The following is a 24,041-nucleotide window of genomic DNA, read 5'->3' as shown; positions in this document are numbered from 1 at the left end:
GGGGAAATAATCTCTTAGGAGAAGAAGTTCTCAAAAACAATTTTTTAAATAGTTAAGATCAGATTATTCCACAATTTAATATTAACTCTATTAGCTGGTTTAGAAGGCTGATTCTCCCTTACTTTCTTATTTGGGAAAATATATGAATCATAGTTCAGGATTAACCAGTGAAAAATTGTCAAGTTAGTTTAAAGACTTTGTGATTCGATAAACTGATGCAGTGTAAACAGTTACCAGAGTAATGGAACATAAGATGGAGATTGAAGCAGTGCTTTGCTTCAGGTAGTCCCCTATGTTGGCAATAGCAATTCTCCTGAAAGAGGAGAGAACTAAGATTTAATTTTAAATTACTATTGTTTGTGGAAATAAATTTTCAGGATCCAAAATGTAGGTTAAAATTGTATATGTAATTTTTGTTTTGGAAAAACCAAATACCCTTGTATTTAGAGACAGATTTCCATAGTACTACTCAGATGTGTTTCCCCTTGGATCATTAAATATAAAAGAGATTCATCAAAACTAATTATAGGACTTTGGTCATCTCAGACCCCTTTATATTGCAGATATATACAGGCTTGTCCAAGACTTTTCTTGTGAAATAGCATCTTTACTGTGGGAACAGTTTGTACTACAGCAAATTATAACTTATTGACAACTCCATGTGTTAAGAGTAACAAAAAACAACACATCTTTTATCTGAGGTTATTCCATATACTCATATGCATTTGAAAATAAATATTTCCAAAAAGGTAAATTATAAGAAATTCAGTTGCAATGTTACTGATATTTGTTATTTCAGGTGGCTTAACAGAATTAACATGCTGACTGCAGGATATGCAGAAAGAGAGAGGATTAAGCAAGAACAAGGTAAAGGAATACTTTTTTTTTTAACTATTGTTATGTTTTTTTCCCTTGCTATTTTCCTCTACAGTGTTTCATTGCTATCACTTGAAAGAAAATGCAAATGTCAATCTGTGGTGTTTTTTTTCTCTCTTTTGTGCACTTCAAAGGAATCCAAACCATAGCATCTTATGGGTAGGATTTAGTAAATCAAACAGGAAATAAACTCAGATTTTTAGAGCGGCTAATATGGAGTTTGTTCCTGTTTGTTGCCATCTCCTTTAGACTATTTCTTAAAAATTAAAAAGCCTAGAATTGGTCCTATATTGACCCAATTCTAGGTCCTTAGTGGTTTTTTCTACTTAGTGGTTTCACAGACATTTAAGTGCTTTTTCATGCAGAGAGCTCGGATGAATGATTCATTCTTTCATCAAATATCTCATTTGGTTGTGTTCTTCAGTTCTGTTAGTGTGTTAGCTCTGTGATCATATGGAACTTGCCTTAGTATTGACCTCATATTTATGAAACACAATATCCTGATGCAGAATTGAAATCTCAACAAAAGTTGTGGTTACCATTCTAAAAGTGGCTTTACTTTTCCCAAAGAATGTTTGCTGTACATCCCTTGGAAGCATAACTCGTTTTTTGAAAACTTTGAGACATCCTAAAGCTAAAGGAATTCTATAGAATGATACACAAACATACTTCTAGTTGTGTCTCCAGTATGTATAGTCTGTGTGTTGATGTGAAGATTCGGAAAACTTTGTTTCCTCACAGAGAAAACTTTTTAAAGCATCTAAAAACTAAAGGTTAGAGATATCTAAAAAAGATAACCAGATCCCAAAACCAATCTGTCAGCAAAGTTTTAGGTCAGGGGTCAGGAAACTTTCTGAGTAAAGAGCCAAACAGTAAATATCTTAGGCTTTGAAGGCCTTAAGGTTTCTTTGAAGCTATTCAACTCTGCTACAGACACATGAAAAGAAGTGACTGTACTTCCATAAAGCTTTATTTATGGACAATGAGATTGAATTTCATAACATTTTCACATTTTGAAACTTCTTTTGATTTTTTTTAATCCACTTAAAATGTAAAAGCCATTCTTGATCCACAGGCTGTATAAAAACAGGCCAAGTGCCTCATTTGGCCTGCAGACTGTAGCTTACCAACCCCTGGTTTAGAGCCATAGGATAAGAGAATGGAGGTGCCTAGAGCAGTGAAGAGTGGGGAGATAGGGCAGGAACATGTCCAAGAAATAACATAACATGATTTTTGCCGATGGGAATTTATCATCTTGTTGAGAATTTCAAAAATATACACTTGAAATTACCTAAGAAAAATTAAAGAGCGACATAAAGTAAATGAGTACTAATTTTTGCACAACATGCAACTGATTTTAAAAATTGCTAAGTGGATACAAAATTAAAAAAAAAAAATCCTGAAGAGGGGGCAGGATTAACGAGGATATACTTGGAGAAAGTAATCAGTGAGCCTGATGTAAAATATTAGCACTGAAGAGAAAGAGAAGACTTTATTAAATATTGAGGTGTTTCTGGCATCATCGACTCAATGGACATGAGTTTGAGCAAACTCTGGGAGACAGTGAAGGACAGGGAACCTGACATGCTGCAGTCCATGGGGTCGCAAAGAGTCGGACATGACTGAGTGACTGAACAACAACAAAGTGTTTCTGAGTGAGGCCTTCATCTAGCACTCTAATTGTATTATGGTGAAATTTTTGGAGAAGGCAATGGCACCCCACTCCAGTACTCTTGCCTGGAAAATCTCATGGATGGAGGAGCCTGGTAGGCTGGAGTCCATGGAGTCACTAAGAGTCGGACACGACTGAGTGACTTCACTTTCACATTTCACTTTCACGCATTGGAAAAGGAAATGGCAACCCACTCCAGTGTTCTTGCCTGGAGAATCCCAGGGACAGGGGAGCCTGGTGGGCTGCCGTCTACGGGATCACACAGAGTCAGACACGACTGAAGCAACTTAGCAGCAGCAGGCACTCATCCTGCCTGAAATTACATTGAATTGTAGCAGAAAAGATACTCTTAGTAAAATAGAGAAAGTGAGACATGGAAAAGTACAAACCGAATTCCATGGGAATGAGTCTGGAGAGATTTCTTCCAGGAAGGAAATGGGAAAGACATTATGTGGACATAATCTGAACTGGTTCTCACAGGATGAGAAGTAATAAAATAAAACATTTCTGAGAGTAGAAGCAGCATGGGTACATCCACAAATAACATGGAAGCCATCTCCATCAAATCACTGTGCACAGGCAAACCCAGCAAGGACTATGAAGTGTCAGGCCAGTAATTAAGTCACATTTCTTCATTGTTAAAGGTTTATTCCCTGCTTAATTCTTCTACTTAATGTATGGGCCTACAGTTATAGTAAGACAACTAAATACACACACACACACACACACACACACACACCAGCCCCTTTTCAAATTACTTTTAAAAGGCATGAAAGCTGTTCTTTAAAAGTGCTTGTAGATTTGTTTCTCTGTTTTTTAAGATGCAAGAATTAGAAGTGTGGGCAATGTGCTGATAGGGAAATGAATCTTTAAAAAGTCAATTTGCATGAATAAGGAAACTTGGATTTTCAGGCTTAACTTCTGTATTTTGTCACTCGACATTGCTTTGAAGCTGAGCATGACCTTGATTTTAGTGGATTTCCTTTGTACTTGGTATTATATAACCAAAATTCATTATGGATGAAAGAACTGGTAAGTCACATTGCACATGCAGGTTCCAAAAAATACTTATTCCATGGATTCATGCTGCCATAGTCTGTCATGTGAGCATTTATTTTAGTGCCTACTAGAAAATGGTAGATAATCATAAGTAGAAGCTTAAAGTTACAGTTCAATTCTCTACAACCAGAATCTCTGAGATAATTTAGATTTCCCCTTAGAGTATACATTCATCAGACACTCTGACATGGATCAGAAGCATATTAGACTTCCTACCTTATATGGGGTTAGGTCTCACGATATCCTATATAGTCAATTGCTGGATGCACGTGTCTACACCACAGTTCTATAGAATTGTTTGACATCTGAGTACCATTCTCAGCACTGAAGTTAAACCTGAAACAAAATAAAGCTCTTTGAGAATTGGGAATATTTCAGAAAGATGCAAAGGAATAACTGCCAAACACTGTTTCTATTTAAATACTGAGTATAGCTTAGAAGTGACTCTTTCATTGACTTAAAAGTTTAGTGACTTGCTGTCTTTAACTACAGCAGTATAAAGGATATGAGGATCTTTTTCATTATGCATTATTTTATGTAGAGAAAACAGGGTTACATTGAATTTTGCCAAGATCATAATTTGGCTAATGTCTGCGAATCCTTTTTTGTATCTTTCCAGCTTCAGATCAGACATTCATGACACATTATTTTCAATCACACGTAAGGTCTTTGTAAAGCTTTAATTACATAAAAATGAATAAAGTTCATTGTGTTTCTTTGATAGTTCTAAATGAAAAAGTCAATTTTTTTCAGATTATTCTTTGTATCAACATGAGAAGTGGAAATTTTCCTCTTCTATTGATGGCACTGTTTATTCATGATTAGTTACTTGTTAAATTGAATATCACTGCGAGAGACTTTAAAAAGTATCCATTCATTCCGTGCTAAATAAGAGAGCTAAGAAAAATAAATTAATTTGCTCTTAGAATGAAAATCAGACTGGTTTCAGCCTCTGGGCAGCAGTGTGCTGGTAATTTTCCACACAAACCCAAAAAGGCCTGAATTTTCTGTAGGCTCTTCCCTGGCATTACTCTCTCAGGGACACGTGGCTTAGTGTATGAAATGAAGTTAATTTACAAAGTGGTATTTCAACCTCTTCTTAGACAACCCACGAAAAATTTGGTTTGATGGTGCTTCTTTTTTAGCAAACCAAGAATTACATCAAATTTCAAACTAGAATTTTTCCTCATTTATCAAGGAAGGAGGGATTAGGGCGGGAAGTAGAGAGAATCTCCTGAATCTGTCACTTGTAGTATTAGTCATAGAGATCTTAAGAAAATAGTTATCCTCTCCTTCTCAATGTGCTGATTGGACCATTTCAGGTGCTAACTCCTTGAGACCCAAAGTCTCACTGCAAAGGTGAAGGGAAAACTCAGCACAGGTGTCATAGTTTCTAGAAATAGTAGGAAGGGTAAGAGCAGAGTGATCTTGGCAGGCCTACTGCTTGGGAGAAGGAGGAGGGGTGCTTAGTACCTCTCCCTCCAGCAATAATTTCCCAGTAGTATTCAAGCTCCCACACAACTACCCAACTGAGGCCCCAGAGATCCAGAATTCACTTTTCATTGCTGGAACTTGCTACAAGAAAAAATTGATGGCTAAGAAGATGGGAACACCAGGCATTTATTTCCTGTGTGATCTGGGACAGACTGTCCTAGTGTGCTACCTGCCAATCCACCAGTATTAGGAATCCTAATATTTTTTAGTGCTTTCAAGGTGTAAGGCACTTAAATATGTGCTACCATAGTACCCCACTCATACAACTCTGAAAGGTGGTGTTTATTAGCCCCGTTTTACAGATAACAAAACAGACTCAGAGAGATTAAGTCACCTTCACAAGAGCACGGAAATGGCAGTTGGTACAGCCAAACATTGAAGCTGCATCTGCACGAATATATAGTCCATGCTTTTCTGACTAGCATTTACTGGGTCCGTTTCTAGGTAGCTACATCAATTCATATTTGGGAGGAAACTTAGTACGCTTCCCATCACCAGTGTGACCCAGTGTAAAAACCAGATATCAAATTTAGGTTAACTATAGTCTTTGCTTTTCTTTTACTCAAAGGGGATAATTAAAGCAGGAATAGGATTTTCAGAGACTTTCTCTCCATTGCTAAAGAATTTTGACCAAATTCTTTAGCAGGGAGGACAGAGGCTTGAAAAATCATGAATATATGTCACATTAAACTCTCTCTTTAATGTCACATTAAACTAAGTCATACGAAAGTGTCCCAGTAATTTAACCCTTCAAGGTTTAGAACAAGGCAATTTCTTAGTTCAAACCCCAGTTTTACTACTTTCTATTTGGCATATAATAAGTACTCAGTAAATGTTAATTGTACTTATTAATCAGCACCACAAGGAAAATGTATAAAAATATTACAATATGGGAATTCCTAGATGGAAAAAGGTACCTATAAAAATATGTGCCATGATTTTTCACCTACATCTAAGTATTAGTTAAGCCTTCTAGTGGTTCTTTTGTGGTGGAGCTTTTCATAAGAATAAGAAACCTTTTGTTTGGCTACCTTTTCTTTTATCATTTGAAATTCATATGGGTGATACTTCTAGATTTTTCCTTGTAAACACAAAAAATTAACCCAGCAGTTATAGGGTGGTTGAAATATTGGTAGAACAGATCTGATGATTGGCCTTTGTGCTGTATTTTATTCAACCAGTGTACCTCAGTTTTTCCTCTTCCCTCTTGCCTGAGGTCTGCCAAGTCATTTTGTCTAGCGGCTTACATTTTCTACCCTTTTAAGTAATTCTAGAAGTTTGGAGCTTACAGCCCACATTCAGCAGATTTGCCCTTTTGCGTTTGGCAAGAATCAAGGTTTGCCATGTGTTTCCAAGTAGAGGTGGGAGTATGGTGTTATAGAGACTCGTGTCAGCATGACTCTGGAAACAGCGATTGTTAGATAACCAGTGAACTGAAGCCAGAGAAGAGAATTGAGAACATTATTTTGGGAGCTGTTTATATCTGTAGAGATCTCCAGCAATGTATGCATTTCTTCTTTGAGTGTTCATCTTTAAGATAAAATGATACCCCTTTAAGAAACGTCATGTAACAGCATTCATTCTTTGAAGTTTCAAGTAGTTTGGTCTGGAATTATACCCTAAAGCTGATTTGACTTATGCATTATCTTTTTCGTAACTCCTTAAAACTGCAGCTATGTGTAATTGCTTGCTTTAAAATGAGGTGGGAATTGGGTGATTGTACTCTTTCTTTCTCCTCAAATCCCAGCTGAAAATAAAAGTTGTTGGACCTAGAGTAGCCAGTGCTGGGGATCAGTGTCTAGAAATGGAATTTAAACTTCCTTTTGTTAGCTGGTAGTGTGTGTTACTGAAAATATGGCTAGACACTTTTAATGGAATATTGATGTATCCATATGTGTGAACTTTCAGATTACTGGAGTGAGAGTGACAAGGAAGAAGCAGATACTCCATCAACACCTAAACAGGACAGCCCTCCTCCCCCCTACGATACATACCCACGGCCTCCCTCTGTAAGTTGCCAATAGTAATGTACTCAATATAGTATTGGATTCTTGGATCTGAAACATCCTTTTTTTATGTTAAGAAACATTGTGTGGTGAATTACTTGTCAGACCTTGGGTTTTTCAGGGGGAAAGAAAACAGGGAGCCTAAAAGAAATAAGGGAGAAACTTTAAGTATACAAAGAATATTTAATCAGGAGAAACAGTCACCACAGATTCCACACTTAGAAATATCTTACCAGTTTTATTAAGAAAACATACCATTTGTATCAGAGTAGCCTTCATGAACTATCAACAAAAAAAAAGTTTTGTGGAAAAAGATATGTAAATTGACCTTATCTATTCTACGCTAACAAAGTTCATTCCTATGTTCTTTAGAAACAGTAGTAAAAATTGATATTATATCTGTATTGAACATGTTTTGGTAGGTAGCTTTTCAGATAGCTATGGGATCTGGTTTAATGTATATGTGTTTATGTGGTACCCTTCTTAAGACTTCTTAAACGTGTTTAAATCATTCTGTGTATAGACTGTACCTTGATTTTTTTAACTGTCCCTATTTGTTTTATGCTCATCAGAATTATTGAAAGAGTCTCAATACTGTCCCATTTTAAAGACTGTACAGTGCATGGTCATGGTACGTAAGAGTCCATTCTGCCTATCTTGGGACTGAATCTTCCACATAGGTAATGGAAACTGGATTTAGGTAACAATAGCAACCAACCTGATTCCACTTCTGTGTTACTCCAGGGGATTTTTAACAAGAAAGGTGCTATGCAAGATGTTGATATAATTCGAGGCCACTTCTCAACCTTGGCTATGCATAAGGATCAGCTCTGGAATGTTTTAGAAATGCAGATACTCAGGCCTAATCCAGAGATACTAAATCGGCATATTTGGGACTGCAAACAGCTCACTGAACTGGACTGTGAACTTTTTGAGAACAGGGACTCCATTCAATTCATCTGTTCATCCCTGTGGCCTAGCACAGCACTGATACTTATTTATTCAGTGCTCAGTGAATATTTCTGAAATAAATAAATGGAATAAATGGATAAATATTTTGGCTAATGACTGAAAGGGAAGTCACATTTTTAATTGAAATGTTTGATGATAGTGTCTCTTACCTAAGGGAAAAAGAAGAAAAGTAGAAAAAAATGCAGAGTTGTATACACATGTCCATATACACACTTCCTTAATAAATGCTGCAGTGCAACAGAATGCCAGGATGAACTAAACAAATGAAATAATGAAGTCAGTAACAAGATATAGTTTGTATCATATTTTCCCTCTTTCCCTAAAAAGTCAGGATCTGAATATTCTTTTAAAATATTTGTAGGGACTCCCTGGGGGTCCAATGGTTAAACCTCCACGCTTCCAATGTAGGAGGCATGGGTTCCATCCCTGCTCGGGGAACTAAGATCCTACATGCTGCATGGCACAGCCAAAAGATACAAATAAATAAACCTTTAAAAATAAAATATTTGTAAACATGAAAGAAAGGGAAACTGCTTGACCAAACTGCTCTTTAATGATAGCAACTTGTGAATTTCAAGAAGGAAACTACCCACATTGTTATTAACACGTGGGTGGATAAACTGCCCACAGAAGATGCCACTGAACTCCTTTACCCAAAGGGGTAGATGTACTTTCACCTTAGGCTTTTCCTGGCCACAACTTCAGCCTCAGTCGTAATGACCACATTGAACACACCTGGCTCCTCCCAGTAGGGGTGCCTCCAAGTCTTTAACAACATTCACTTGATGCCAGTCCTTCTTGGTTGTGCTTTGTGCTGTAACACATGTTACCAAACTTTAAATTCCACTGATAAAAACATTCCATTTCTCTTTTGTGTTTATGTATTCTGAAGGCTGTGCTCAAGGCAAATGCTAATCCCCATCAGGGTATAATCTTATCCTTCCTACATTTTAACTCTAGAGTGTGCCACAGAACTGACAAGACCATAAGAAAACTTTTCCTTGGCTCCATAGGAGCAGACAGTCCACCTTTGAAGAAGAGGAAGGGTTGTGTCTCATTAGAGAGAATCACCTTATTTTTACATCCAAAAGCCATTCTTGCTCTCATCCCCAGACTCTGTAAAATCTGGAAATATGAATTTGACAACAGTTCTTCAGGATTTTTAACACATAGAGATTTTAAAACTTGGGGTTTGTTTTTTAGTTGCTGAATATTTCTTATATAGGCACTCACATTCCCTTATACTTTGATTGTGGTGAAACTTTGCACGAATATGTCACATTTTACATGAGAGCCCAGCATAGCTGTATTTCAATACATCCATGTCTCAGTCTCTGAAAATTTAAGCTGGGGCCTACCTTTGAGATACGTGAAAAGGTGAGTAGTCATTCACTCAAAGAATAAATATTACCTGCTGGGAATCAAAGGTGTCCCTTGGTGATAGGAGTGGTCTGTTACTTCTGGGAGACTGATCAGAGTCTCCTTTCCACAGATGAGCTGTGCCAGTCCTTATGTGGAAGCGAAACACAGCCGGCTGTCCTCCACAGAGACCTCCCAGTCGCAATCCTCCCATGAGGAATTTCGCCAGGAAGTGACTGGGAGCAGTGTGGTGTCCCCCATTCGCAAGACAGCCAGTCAGCGGCGCTCCTGGCAGGATTTAATCGAGACGCCCCTGACAAGCTCGGGATTACACTATCTTCAGACTCTGCCCCTGGAGGATTCTGTCTTCTCTGACTCGGCGGCCATCTCCCCCGAGCACAGGCGGCAGTCTACCCTGCCAACGCAGAAGTGCCACCTTCAGGATCACTATGGGCCGTACCCCTTAGCTGAGAGCGAGCGGATGCAAGTGTTAAATGGAAACGGGGGCAAGCCTCGAAGTTTCACTCTGCCACGAGATAGCGGGTTCAACCACTGCTGTCTGAATGCGCCAGTTAGTGCCTGTGACCCGCAGGATGACGTGCAGCCCACAGAGGTGGAGGAAGAGGAGGAGGAGGAGGAGGAGGAGGAGGAAGGGGAGGCAGCAGGGGAAAACATAGGAGACAAAAGTAAGTATGTCGATGGAGATTCTTAGCCTGTACACACAGATTCCTAACCTTTCAAACTTCTTATTTTAAGAAAACAGAATTTTGTTTCCCCTTTTTCTTAAAATAATGGTCTTGCTGCATAGGAAGTTAGGTATCCCTTGGTGTCCTACTTTCATAACTTGGGGGGAAAAAGGATGAGTAGTGAAGCCTATATCTCAGGACACTCACAGCTAGAAGAAATAATTTATTTTCTCCAGTTACTCACTTGCCTTTTCAGGTCGATGGCATTCGTTTTTCTTCCTCCTCTTATCTACTTACTTTCTTCTCACTCACACACATCATCCCTTTGGTCCACAGTTGTTGACCTCTGAGTTTGGGTTAAGAAGCTATAAATGCTTCAAGCAGGTGTTAGCAGGACCTTGGTTGAATAAGTAAGTAAATACACAAAAAATACACACACTCATACATATACATACATACATACATACATACATATGTAACTTCCCTTTTCACTATTAGAAGATTGAAAGGAAAAATCCAAAAGAGTTGTTTGAAGCAGAAATTTTATATAGCATTTCTATCAACTCCAAATAGCAGAATCTGTTTCTAGAAACCAGTTTGCCAAAAGCATCCATGTACTTGCCTGGTATGTATGTTGATTGCAAAGCTCAATTTATGTGAATCAACTCCTGAGAGAGAGAAGTCATTTAAGCAACCCTCTGTCTTATTGGCATTAAAAATTCCACAACCAGATTCAGTCCCTGGTCTGGGAAATGAGATCCTACAAGTCGCTTTATGTGCCCCCCCGCCAAAAAAAAGTAGGTAAAACAATATGTTTACTACTTACCAAGACTTGAATGTAAAATACCGAAGAAATAATATAAAATCTCTTTATTCAAAATGAAATATTAAATAAATAAATGAAATATGGGCCAGTTAGTACAGATGACCCAAGCCAGTGTTGATGAAACCACAGTTACTGGTCTGGTCCCATGAGGGCATTAGACTTCTCTTTTTAAAGGATACCAACAGACTGTGTCCTTCAGCTCATTTCACAAAGTATATGAGACTTTGATTAAAGGATATATTAGTGTAAGATCATCACAACTGGAAAAACAAGTCAAAGCTCACAGGTTACCAACAAGTCAGGAACCTCATATCGATTTCAGGTTTGGCTTATTTAAAATGAGGGTTACTTTGGAGATTATTGACAAGAAAATTTAGTGGACCTCTTCTACTATCAAAATATGAATTGCTTACAATAAAATTCACATGTTGAAGCAGTTTCCATATAAAGTATGTTGTAGTCATAATCTCCATGAGGACCATTATAAAAGGTGTACTGTTGGTTCAGGAAAGTTGATTACCTGCCAAGCTCTCATAACATTCACATCTATTAGAAATTATAAAAGAATCTTGTAGAAGAAAGATCTAGGAACCATATCAGGCCTCTGTAGGAGTTCTGGGAAGCACGATCATACATTTTTAATGTTAGGATGATTAATGAGTTGTTTTCTAAAACTTAACTAAAGATAAGTTAGAAACCTCATTTTGACTGTTGTCCGGGTACTGCATAACTGCTGCAACTAAGTATGGGAGGTTTATTCAGTATTTTACAAATGCATTAGGGAAAATACTTCATCTCTGCCATTTTCAAATGAATTGTGTTGAAATTAGGCACAGCCCTCTGAAATAGAGAATCCTGTTCACAACACATTCCTTCATTGCCATACGTAGAAGTCTTTGAAGCTGTCTTTTTCTGTTAAGCTAGATACTTAGCACTTCCTCCTGGTCATTGTGTAGGGAGGACTAGAATGGAGAATATGTCCTAGGACCTGAAAGGCAAAGCTAGGCCTTTGCTTGCCCTTCCTTCAGGCTCCACTAGGCTACAGAGCATCTCTAGTTAGATGGCATTGGATTATTTTCTCTTCTATTGTCAGTTTTTTGCTGTTTTGTTGATCGAATGTATTTTTAGCTTACAGATGCACTCCAAGTGGATGGATTTTTCCTTCAGGTTCCCAAGTGGGTCAAGTAGGCAGTTACTCAGTACTTTCCATCTTTTTCAGCAGGCTTTCTCTTTGTGGAATGATTGCAATAAGGGAGAACAGCCCTAGGAAATGTGTAGGTAAACTTGGTATTGTGTATTTTGCCTTTACACTTTGATATGGTGGTGCAGCTTGGGCTATTGCAGTCGAGTCTGTTTCACCAAAGGTGGCCGTGCACTGTCTTACACAGCCCCATCTATTTCTGGGTATTTTTCTATAAATCTTGCCACTTGATGTCTCAGTGTCCTTTAAACCATTCTCATCAGGGCAGTACGTTTCATGCTTGCCTAGAAGATTAATGATGGTTTTTCTGCATTATTGTTTCTAATATTGAGAAGCATACAATTTGATGAACACTTCATTTGGGAAACATCAGCTATAAAAAATCAGTGTTTTCAACAGAATCTTTAATGTCTAGTTAAGGCAAGTGTCTTATTCATGACTGCTCTGAGTTGGCCATTAGGAGTAAGTATTTTAGGCTGCTTATTCAAATCAGGCTGCTTGGTGTTATGTCAGCAGAGTCAAAATTATACACAGGAAAGAAGCTGTGGCCATCCCATCAGCCTCAGACTTATAGCCCTCCACACGGAGTGCTCACTATGCTACCACTCAGGTCAGCAGGCTACCATGCTTGTTAGAATCAAAGACTAGCAGCAGTGTATTACTAACTGTCCTGCTGAAGGCCAGCATGCGTTGTGACCTACTAAAGTGAATTTGCACTAACCAAGTACAGACCTGCAGAGGAAATAAGTTTCATGTCTCTAGCTCCAAACTTTTTTCTCAGTTTGCCAAGAAAGTAAAGATAGGAAATATCAGGCAAGTGAACAGAAGGAGCCATGGGAGAAAATGTTAAAATACAGCCTATCTTCAGTTTTAAGGATTAGGAACTATGTCACCACAACCTAGATGGGTGGGATGAGGTGGGAAGTGGGAGGGAGGTGACATACGTATACCTATAGCTGATTCGTGTTGATGTATGGCAGAAACCAACACATTGTAATGGAACTATCCTTCAATTAAAAGTAAATAAACTTTTACAAAAGAATTATGTCATCAACCAAACCCATTTCATGATCTGTATCATGTAGTGCTTATGAGTTTACAGAGCAATTTAAGAAGCAAGATATACCTACATCTGTTACCTGAATGGTTTTTTCATTTTCTTTGTACATGTAGAATTTGGCCCTGCTTGGGAGGTGTAAATTTAGTCTTCTTTGGAGCATACTTCTTAGAGCATACTTCAATCAATGTTCTCATAGTTGAACTACCTTTTGTCTTATTTTGAAATTCAGTTCTTTAACTGAGTCATATTGTGATTTTTCTCAGGCTGAACTCATTTTAATCTAAATGGATAGTACTAAAAGTACACAGATGAGACCTGTCTTGTTTTCCTTTGACTGAAAAGTCAGCTTGCATATTAATTATCCTGACCTACTTCACTGGCATTTGGGAGAAGACAACTAATTTCCTATTATCCCAATTAGCACTTTGGAATCTTACTGAGGTGTAAGCCTTATAATACCTCAGTGAAATTAAATTATAAATTATGTCAGCCTATGCAGCTTTCAAGGAGTATTAATCATAAAGTTATGGGACAAAATATAAAGATATAATATTCTTTATTCAGAAATCATCTGCTGTAACACTAAAATACAGTTTTGGTTAATACAGCTTGAAGTCTGCTTCTAATAGCTGTCTTTCCCTTGCCATACTATGCGGTTTAGGTGAGATTTTTGAAAGCTTTATCCCTTAATCCTGCTGATTTCCCTCTTGGCAATTAAAAGAGCACTCTTTATCAGCCATACATTTTTGGTGCCTCCGGGTACTCAATGAAGTTACAATGTGCTCTTTTTCATTGTCCTAATCTATCAGCATTCAATTTACACATTTATTAGTTTGGTCTTAGGAATCTAAAGCAAATCCTGGGGTTTTTTGTTAGCAGGGATGAGAGTTGGTGATGGATAAAATGTTACCTACTAGCTACAATACCTATCAGGTTATCTGGCTAGGATATTTATTGATGCTTTCAAAATGAGATCTGCCAAGAAGTATGCTTTAAAGTTGTTGTTGTTATTGTTGTTTCTAACAGCCATTGCACACCATTGCTAATTTAAGAGCTATACAAAATGTGCAGCTCAGTGCCTTAATATCTTAAATAATCTAGGCAGAGAGGCTAGATAATGACTACTAATATCATGCAGAAGAAGATAGATTAATCCTCTTCAATCATTTTGAGAGTCCTGAAGTAATTTCCTGAAGAGTTTCTAAATGCTATGAATTTTATTTTTAAGAACATTCAGGTAAGAAGTATATGGGCAAGGGGAAGATATTCTCAGAATATGAAATTGTGTTAAAGGAAAAAAAGGAGCAAGTTGAAAATAAAAATATTGCAGTACTTTTTACTATTTTATTTATTGTCAAGATAAATTATGCTCAAGCACAAAGAGTTTGGAAGAGCATAATCATCAATAATATCTTAAATTACAGTTCAGGTCTAAAGGGAATAGATGGAAAAGATATACAAGCAATGTGAATAAAAAGACAGGTACCAAAAAGAGAAAGAATAGTAGAGAACCTTAAAAATGTCACTTTTGTGAAGTTCAAGGGCACCATTCTTGGCTGCTTATGTAAGACATAGATATTGAAAAAAAAGAAACAGGACTTCCCTGGTGGTCCAGTGGTTAAGAATCTGCCTTCCAACACAGGGGATGTGGGTTCCATCCCTGATCAGGGAACTAAGATCCCATGTGTTCCAATGAAGATCTGACACAGCCATAAATAAATAAATATTAACAATTAAAAAAAAAAAAAAAACTCTAGAAAGCAAAAACAAATACTCTCTTAATACTGTACTACCTGATTTTGAAGAAAGACTATTAGGGAGACATAAACACTAAAGATTGGATATAAAGTAGAATGTAGCTATGATTCTGGTATTAGTTATAGGTTGGATTTTTAATCACACCTCCTCCTTTTTTTGTTTGGATAATGGGGAAAAGCTAATTATCTTAACTTACTGAAAGTTCAGAGATGGAGTTGTTCTGGAATAAATGTCATGGCTCTGTAATGTCAGGACTCAGCTAACTTTTCTGTAATGCCAACAGCTCTGAGCATCACTTTTCATAAGATAGCATCCAAAACCCAAAGACCAGACCCTATTCTTGGTATTTTTTGTAAAATCAAAACTTCCTAGATCCTTCCAGCAGACTTAGCCCTAGATTTCACAGGCCAGGGCTGCATCACATGCCCCTGCCTAAATATCAAAGGAAATGAAATGATTATGAGTTTAGACTAACCTTGATTTGTAAGATCATAAAGAACAGGAGTGTAGCAAACTGTCTACCATTACTATCTATTGATACATGAGCCTCGGTACTATTATGTGTATCATCAAATATATTTGTTCCAGTAGTGTTTCACCCTTTCAGTGTATATATACAAACACACACCCCAGATCACATCACATCATTTGAAACTCTTGACCCTAATAAAATGTTAAATATCAGAAAGAGGATGTATATTACATAAACCTTGAAAATGTAACAAGTTAGATATGTAGTTGACCTTTGAAATAAATAAGCATGTTTTCCTATGAACACTGAGTGACCAACGGCTAGAATACAGTTTCTGGAGACATTCCTCAGTTCATATCTTTGCTTTGTCACTTTACCACTTCCAAGTGGTATGACTGATCAAGTTACTTAACACCTCTAGACCTCAATTGTTAGATGATGTGGTAACAGTTCCTACCTTTTGAGGTTATATGAGGATTGAATGAGGTAATGCCAGAAAGCACTTAGTTTCCATTTTTGACACACTGTAAGTCTATCCAATAAATGTTTTATAATTATGTAATTTATGTAGATTTCATGCAGATTTGGATTTAAGCAAAGAGGGCAATTACAATACTTAAATAGTGAATTAGTCCTGGCAAACCTCACTGAATAACATTTACCTGACTACATGACCTAACTTTGTTCAGTGCCAGCTATTGAGTTGAATCATATGAATTGCTGTTTTTGTAGGTCAAAATGATGAAGTATCAGCAATTTTGTATATTTCAACATAATATGTTAGCTGTGCTCTAGGAGCTAAAATAGAAATGTCCCTCATTTCACATTCTTATCAGTCACTCTTCCTTTCCTTTTTGACTTTGGACATTTGGGAACTCAAAAGAAACTTTGTATTCCAAATAGAAGTTACTTCATATATATTTGGGCTTTTCTGGTGACTCAGATGGAAAAGAATCTGCCTGCAATGCGGGAAGACCTGGGTTCGATCCCTGGGTCAGGAAGACCCCCTGGAGAAGGGAATGGCTACCTACTCCAGTGGCTACCTACTCCAGTAGGATATATTCCACGAGGTCACAAAGGGTTGGACACAACTGAGCACCACTTTCACTTTTTTTTTCATATATTTACTGAAATATTTGTTTATAGATCTTGCCATTCAGGTTCAGATATTTTCCCCTAAGAGAGATCTACCCTAACAGCCCAGTCTGACCCAGATGTCCCTTCCCTGCCCCACCCCCACCATTCATCCTTGGTTGTGCTACCCTGTTTTATATTCTTCACAGTTTTATCACTTTGAGTATAATATCAATACTGTTAGCTGGTTTATTTTCCATCTCTACCCACCAGTGTATAAATTTCTAAAGAACAGGGATTTTATTCTTGTCTTGTATACCCAGTGCCCAAAACAGTATATGGCCCATAGTAGGCCAGGCAGTATTGGATAAATGAGTAAGTGAAGGAATGAATAATTGTAACCCTTTTATCACTAATTCTTTCCCACTTTATTATATAGTAGTTAAAGCTAAGGGGAGGGAGGAGGGTTCAGAATGGGGAACACATGTATACCTGTGGCGGATTCATTTTGATATTTGGCAAAACTAATACAATTATGTAAAGTTTAAAAATAAAATAAAATAAAAAAAACATTACAAAATTCTTTATTTTGGGTATCTTGTAAAGGGAAGGGCAGGACTGCATGTGTTCAGCATACCTTCTCCATGCTGGGCACCACAAAGCTAGGATACTAATAACTAGAATTACTGCTCTTTGTATTGATATTATAGCTAATTTATAGTCACTTTCTCTATGTTGAAACCATTTTCTTCCTGTTATACTCCCATTTCAAAGATGAAGGCCACAAGAAGATGACATATTAGATAAGCAACTTATTGTTAGAAACCAGATCTTTCAGCACCCATTGGTAGTTGATTTTCCTACCAAAATCTGCTGCCTTCCTCAGAAGTCACCCAACACCTAACTTTGTCCTGATTCATTCGTAAAATGTGTTGAAATTGCAACTTGTACTTTAGCAAATAGCCAATAGCCTGCATCAGCCAGGAAAATATTCTCAGAAGTTTCATAATAAGTAATGAAGCCAGATTCAGTTGGCTAAAGAATGAATTCTAGATGCTGCAGAGTCATACCAGCAGAAGGTGTGGACAGAGAAGAGTTAAAACTCACATACAAGAATGACAACCCCTCACCTGTATAGCTAAGACTAGTTATGATTTACAGTTTGTTTTCCCAGGAAAGATGATGCAGTTCAGCCACACTGCTAGTTGTTACTATTTTCACACACCAAAAGGCAATCCCCTTTCTTCAGATCAGTGGTAGCATATAGTCAGTTTCTCAGTAAAATTTGTTCTAGCTTATTTTATGAGAAGCTGTTCTAAGTTTAAACTCCTTTTATCTGGGTCGCCCTTGCCAAAGCTGAAGGTCACAAATGCTGCTTTTTTTCCCCTCTGTATATGAAGTCTACCTGCTATGGTTACCAACTAGTGGAAGATAGTAGATTAAGACATAATAGGGATACACTATAAAACATGCATTTGAAGTTTTTAAACTTTCCTACATGTTTTTCTTTTATTGTTTTATTGAAAAGTAGTAACTTACTTGTTGCTAGATAAACAAATTAATTAAAATACAATGATAAATGTATCATTATGATACATTTGTATATGTATAAAGTATATATTATGATACAAATGTATCAAATGATAAATGATAAAGTAAAAGCAACCCTCATTCTTACTCTCCAGAGGTAACTTCTTTTAAAAGTTAAAGCTTTAAAAATTCTTGTATGAATTTGTTTTTCTCATATATCTTTTTCCTGTAACTCAGTGTGAGTAGGGAGGGATGATATGGTTTAGTTGGTTTCAAGTTAGTGTATTTCCTCAAATTTTTTGATGTGATTTATAATATAATATAATTGTTTATAATATAAGCGGTAGTCTTGTGTAATTACTTACATACCACCTCAGAACCCAGCCCCAATCCCAGCATATATCACCCTAGAAAATGCAGCAGTTACCTGTTGACTATTTCAAAAATGATGGAAGGAGCTGGAAGAAATGACAATGGCTGTACATTCATGCTTACACCTCACACACATACACACTCAGAGTGGTATGTCGCTCCTTGCCTGCCTGCCCAATGCCTTAATGCTGTGACTTTTTCCCACCCTTCTTTACGGGGGTCTTCCTGTAATGTCAGCTTATCCCAAATATCTGTGATGAAAACAGCTAAGCCAGAGACAAGTAGCTAAAAAACATAGCAAGTCTAGCCTTCAAAGCTAGAACGTAGAACTCAGAGATGGACTTCAGAACTACTGTGTCTGGTGGTCAGTTTTTTTCACCTGTGACTTTGGCTTTAATCTTTTTACTAAACCATCTCCCTTACTTCTTTTTTCCAGTGTTCTCACAAATTCCTTCCTCTGGCCTCTCAAACTTTCTTATGTTTAGTCATATGCACTTTAGCCCTAATAGTTGGTCCTAATAGCTCGATCTTTTACACTCTGAAATTTTGTCTTTAATGTGAAAATACTCACTAATATGACATCCAATAAGGAAAAAGTACCTATCATTATATATCTTAAATGCAAAAGTGGCAATTGGTCATTAAAAATATTTTAATATTTAAACCTCATCCTTGAGAATTCTAGGTTATTGTCTCTGATATGTAATTTGAAAATTTCATATATATTTGTTTCTATTACAAATAAAAATTTCCAATAAGATCAATTTTCTAGGTTATCTCACAGAAATTATAGAATGTTTGAAAATAAGAGCGATAGTTATTAAGATTCATTTTACAGATATAAATTCTTTAACATTCTTAATCCTGGATTCCCTAATATTTCAATATCTAAATTCAGCCTACTAAAATGTAAAATAAACCTCTGTATTGTATTTTTGCTTTGCTGTATCAATATATAGTCTATTGAGTTCTAAGTGTGTATTTATTCATTCATTCAACAAACATTTACTGTTTGTTTATTACAAGCCAGGCACTATGTTAAGAGTATATCTAACTCTTTTGTAAGTCTACTTACAACAAAAGTTTGTAAATTATCTTTGAAAAATAAGAAAAATCTTTCTGATAGCATGAAACAGAGCAAATAACTCAAAGTATTCAGCCTCCTTTTTACACTATGCCAATAATTCCCCTAATAACCAATTGATAATATAAAAATGATCCTTTGAGAGATACTGCAAGATATTCTTTGTTCATTTTAAGGTACTTATCACTTATGCAAAATTTATAAAGCTGGTTAGGATCAAATAATATCACTCTTGAGCTATTTCTGATTTGGCTCATTCCTTAAACATTATGGTTGGGGAAAATACTTCTTGGTTAATCTCATATGCTGATTAACTGAAACCAGATGTCTAAAACGTCTCATTTATTTCTATAAAATTAGGAATTTTTTCTCAATCGAAGAAATATTAATCTATGGTCAGTATGATACATAGGCCATGATACTATACTGACCACAAGGTAAATATTTGATGATTGAGAAGATGCTTCCCAGTTTTATAGTACAACTAAAATGGAATTTGATCATCAGAAAAGCCTACTATTGACAGAGTACCAAATACAGAAAATTATACTGTATTTTGAATGTCCATTTTAGGGAAATCTTAACCTTTTTAAACAGAATTTTTCTCTTTCTTCCACCTTTATAACCCCATATCTTCCATGATTTTGAATCTGGTATATTTATTGTGCTTTTTCTCTTCTGATAAATGATCTGTAGGCTTTCTTGACTTAATACCTAAGATTTATTCATTTAAGACCTGAATTTTCTCATCCATGACTTTATTGCTTCCTTTCTTTTAATATTTTCCTTAAATTGTTGTTGCCCTAATTTTGAGTCTATTCTATAACCTTATGAAATGGGTATTTTGAAGCACTCACTTTAGGATTCTTAGTGAGAGAAAATAGCCCATAACTTCAGCATTACTAAACTTAAACTTTACCTTTTTTCCTCTAGCATCTCTGCTATTTTCTCCTTGTTCTTTACCAATGTCAACAGGCAGGGGTTTTCATGCCTTTTCTATAAAGAACAGGGAGCAGGGACAGCTTGGAATCTGTTTGGCTTCAACACAACCCACTGCCAACTCTGACAGTAAGCCCCACCCCTCACTTTGTATTCTATTCTCTGATACCCTATGAGTTTGCTGGGGAGCCATCTCTTGATTTAGCATCCTGGGTTCTAAGACTCATGATCATCTTTTATTAACCTAATTAGAAGGAGTGTGCCTCAGCTCTGGAGGTCGAAAGATGTTTACAATTTTAAAAATAATTCTGTACAAATGTTGAATATCTTTGCTGAATAATTAAGTGAAAAGTTAGCCATAACTTTGAAATCTTCTTTAGATATGTAACACTTTTTGTGTGTGTTGCTGTGAATAGTGTCTCTCTGGTAAATGCTATAGAACCCATTTTAAATGTTTTATATTAAGGTGAAGAATTAATTTAATAATAGATAAATTGTTTTTTATTGGAGGAGGCATATAACAAGTGCCATGCTATGTGTAAATATGCATAATGATTAGCTATCTCACCATAGAAATTAGAGTTTTAAATATCATCCTCACACCCAATATGGAAATATCTTTATACACTTGATGAATTTTACTGAGTCTCTGCTTGAATATTTTAGGGACCTAGAGCTTACTGCCCCCAAAGACAGGGCATTCCATGTTGGACAGCTCTAGTTTAAAAGGTCTTCCTGGTAGTGATATAAAAGCTGACTTCTTATAAATTTTCTACTCATTGTGGGTCTTGACATTGAAAATCAGAAAAATACTGAAAGGCTGACATGTGGAAGATGGATGAATGATCTTTAAGATTCCAGAGGACATAATAGATGCATGGAGGGTGATTTTAGATTGATATGAGGGAAAACGTTCCAATGATTGCATTTGCCCAAGAGTGGGATAACTGGTTTTTGTCAGTTTAGAGGATTCCTCCTTACCCTGTGTTTAAGAAGGAACCAAAAACCAGCTACCAATCAGGGCTTCCAGAGTCAGTGGGACAACTGAATGTGATTGCTTCTTCTAACTCTAAGATTTTATGGTTCTCTTCAGCATAATGGCCTCACCTTTGCTCTCTTGTGTATCTGCACATTGTACATGTCCAAAAGTGTACAGTGGAATTGTGTTATCAGACATTATTTGTGTTGCCTTATCTCCGAGCTGAATGCATATAATCACCTTAACTTTATAACCTGTGACATAAGTTCTACACAATCCTGGTTACCCGCATCTGTCTGCCTTGTTTCTTTTCAGTGTCTCCATGCCATGTGTACTGGAACTGTTGCAGCAATCTAGACATGATATTTTTGTGGACATGATTATATTAGTTTAACCTACTCACTGTCGATTCATATGATGCTTTTATGTCAAGTAGCATCCCCACACTTATTTACTTTATTTTTAACCTAAATGCAACTATTTATTTTTCTTGCTGTTAAAGTTTTAACTTTTCAGCTTTTCACCTAGCAATATTCAATCCTGTTAAGAAAGTTTGGACTCTCAGTTTTATTCTATGGTACTAATCATTCCTCCTGTTGTTGAATAATCCTCCAAGGTTCCAAGTATCCTTTCTATGTTTTTAACTGCTTCACTGAATAAGGAAACACACAAAACATTTTAAAGAAGAAAGGAGCAAGGACATAGCTGTGGGGCATTCAAACTGAAATTTTATATATGTTAATTTCATTCAGTCATTCAGTATCCTTATCTGGCTCCAACTAATTAATAGTAATATCACTCAGTCCATATTACACCAGTTTATTCATAAGGATATCATGCAAAATTTTATCAAATGCAAGGCTCACTGCCCTTGGCTTTCCACTTGTCTCCCAACCTAGAGATACTGTCCAGGGCAGGTGGGGGAAGCCAGTTAAAAATGTTTCATATCTATTGAATGCATGTTGGTCATTCAACTGAAATTAAAAAATGAAACTCCTCCCACTAATAGTCTGTTCTAAAACTTTATCATGTATCTATGTCAGGTTTATCACTGTGTTCTCTGAAGAACCCATGCAAAGTTTGGTTTATTTGTATAAGAGAACTCTCTCTTTAAACAATGTCTCAGGCATTCTGATGGTGACCCTAAAATAAATTCCAAAAATTCATTCAGTTCCTAAGATTATTCTTCTAGTTCAAAGAGACCATAATGTAGTTCTTTTGATAAGATAGGCCCTTATCTCAAGACACATGTCTTTTAAATTTCCTAGTGTAAAGACTTCTCTCCTTGCAGGAAACACCTAAAATACCATTGAAGTCATATACTACCTACCACCTTCCCATTTGGATTTAAAAAAAAAAAATTTTTTTTTTTAAGTTCTGTCTTCAGCTTCTTAACAATCCTCAGCTGAACATTTGCCTTCCTGGTATTCTTCTTGCAAGCAATTGGTATTATTTTCCACTTGTTCATTTCTAGTACCCTCTTCCTTAAAAGCTTTTACTAAGGAATTTCCTGTAACTATCTTGACTGGAACTACATCTCCTTTCCTTCTCTCATTGAGACTGTTTATGTTTGTACTACTAGAATTTCATTTTTTAAAACTACTGATCAAAAAAAAAAAAATGATCATTCAAAATTTCTGTTTTACTCTCTGAAGTTTTAAAATCATATTCCTTATCATCTCATGTTCATACCCAACTATGTGTTTTCTCTCCTTGCCACTAGAAAAAATAGAAAACAATTAAGCTACTTTTAATTCCCTACATGTCTAAAGTGCCACTTAGTTATCCCCCGTTGTTCAGTGTTAGATTCCAAATAGATTTTAGTCATAGTCATTTCTTTATATTTTTGTGACATGAAATTGTCAGGGCTTTAATGGACTCAGCAATTACTTACAAGTATTAATCTCATTTTTAATTAATTAAGCCCCATAGTATATTGGTGATAAGCAAAAAATATTGGAACTCAGGTTATATTGTTTCATATTTGTTCATCTTCAAAAGGTTTCATAGAAGCTGATCACAAGCTTTTTTGTATTCTGCAAATTGCACAACTGGAGTTATAAAAACTAGATTACTTCATTAGGACAGTTTGTAAGATCTTTTATTCTTACATCTCTCAATACCAGAATGTGCCAAGATACAGTATTAGAACCACACAGACCTTGGCCATTAATAGAATCTAGCAAGAGTAAGGAAATAAGAATACCAGAGATTTCTGGTAACTTTTTTTTTAACCCAGAGTGCTATCCCTGATCAGCCATATTCCTTGGTCAGCCTCATTCAGTGGTTCCTAAGACTTAGCATTTCTTGGCTTCCCTGGTGGCTCAGACGGTAAAGCGTCTGCCTGCAATGCAGGAGACCCAGGTTCGATTCCTGGGTCGGGAAGGTCCCCTGGAGAAGGAAATGGCAATCCACTCCAGCACTCTTGCCTGGAAAATCCCATGGACGGAGGAGCCTGATAGGCTACAGTCCATGGGGTCACAAAGAGTCAGACACGACTGAGCGACTTCACTTTCACTTTCAAGAATTAGCATTTCTTCACTGTAATCTACGTCACATTTTCTATCAACTGTAGCTTCAAATTGTAGAAACAAGCTGCATTCAAATCTCTTCATGTTAAGA

The 24,041-nt window shown here is 36.5% G+C and overlaps 1 protein-coding gene and 1 non-coding gene across 6 annotated transcripts in view; both read left to right on the top strand.

Annotated features, from left to right (window-relative positions):
* Positions 1-24,041, top strand: part of CNKSR2 (connector enhancer of kinase suppressor of Ras 2) — a 284,773-nt gene that overhangs the window by 228,946 nt on the left and 31,786 nt on the right. For all 5 annotated transcript variants that reach the window (XM_005897733.3, XM_070365342.1, XM_005897734.3 and 2 more), the window contains 3 exons: positions 800-867; positions 7,010-7,110; positions 9,572-10,124. In XM_005897733.3, coding sequence (XP_005897795.1) covers positions 800-867; positions 7,010-7,110; positions 9,572-10,124 — 722 coding nt within the window. The remainder of the gene's footprint in view (positions 1-799; positions 868-7,009; positions 7,111-9,571; positions 10,125-24,041) is intronic.
* Positions 23,733-23,804, top strand: TRNAC-GCA (transfer RNA cysteine (anticodon GCA)). Its single transcript has one exon. It is a non-coding gene; the product is annotated as a tRNA-Cys (tRNA).

The sequence above is a fragment of the Bos mutus genome, chromosome X (assembly GCF_027580195.1).
Source record: "Bos mutus isolate GX-2022 chromosome X, NWIPB_WYAK_1.1, whole genome shotgun sequence".
Classification (NCBI taxonomy): domain Eukaryota; kingdom Metazoa; phylum Chordata; class Mammalia; order Artiodactyla; family Bovidae; genus Bos; species Bos mutus.
The sequence above is the reverse complement of the archived record's forward strand: the minus strand, read 5'-3'. Positions and strand labels throughout refer to the sequence as shown.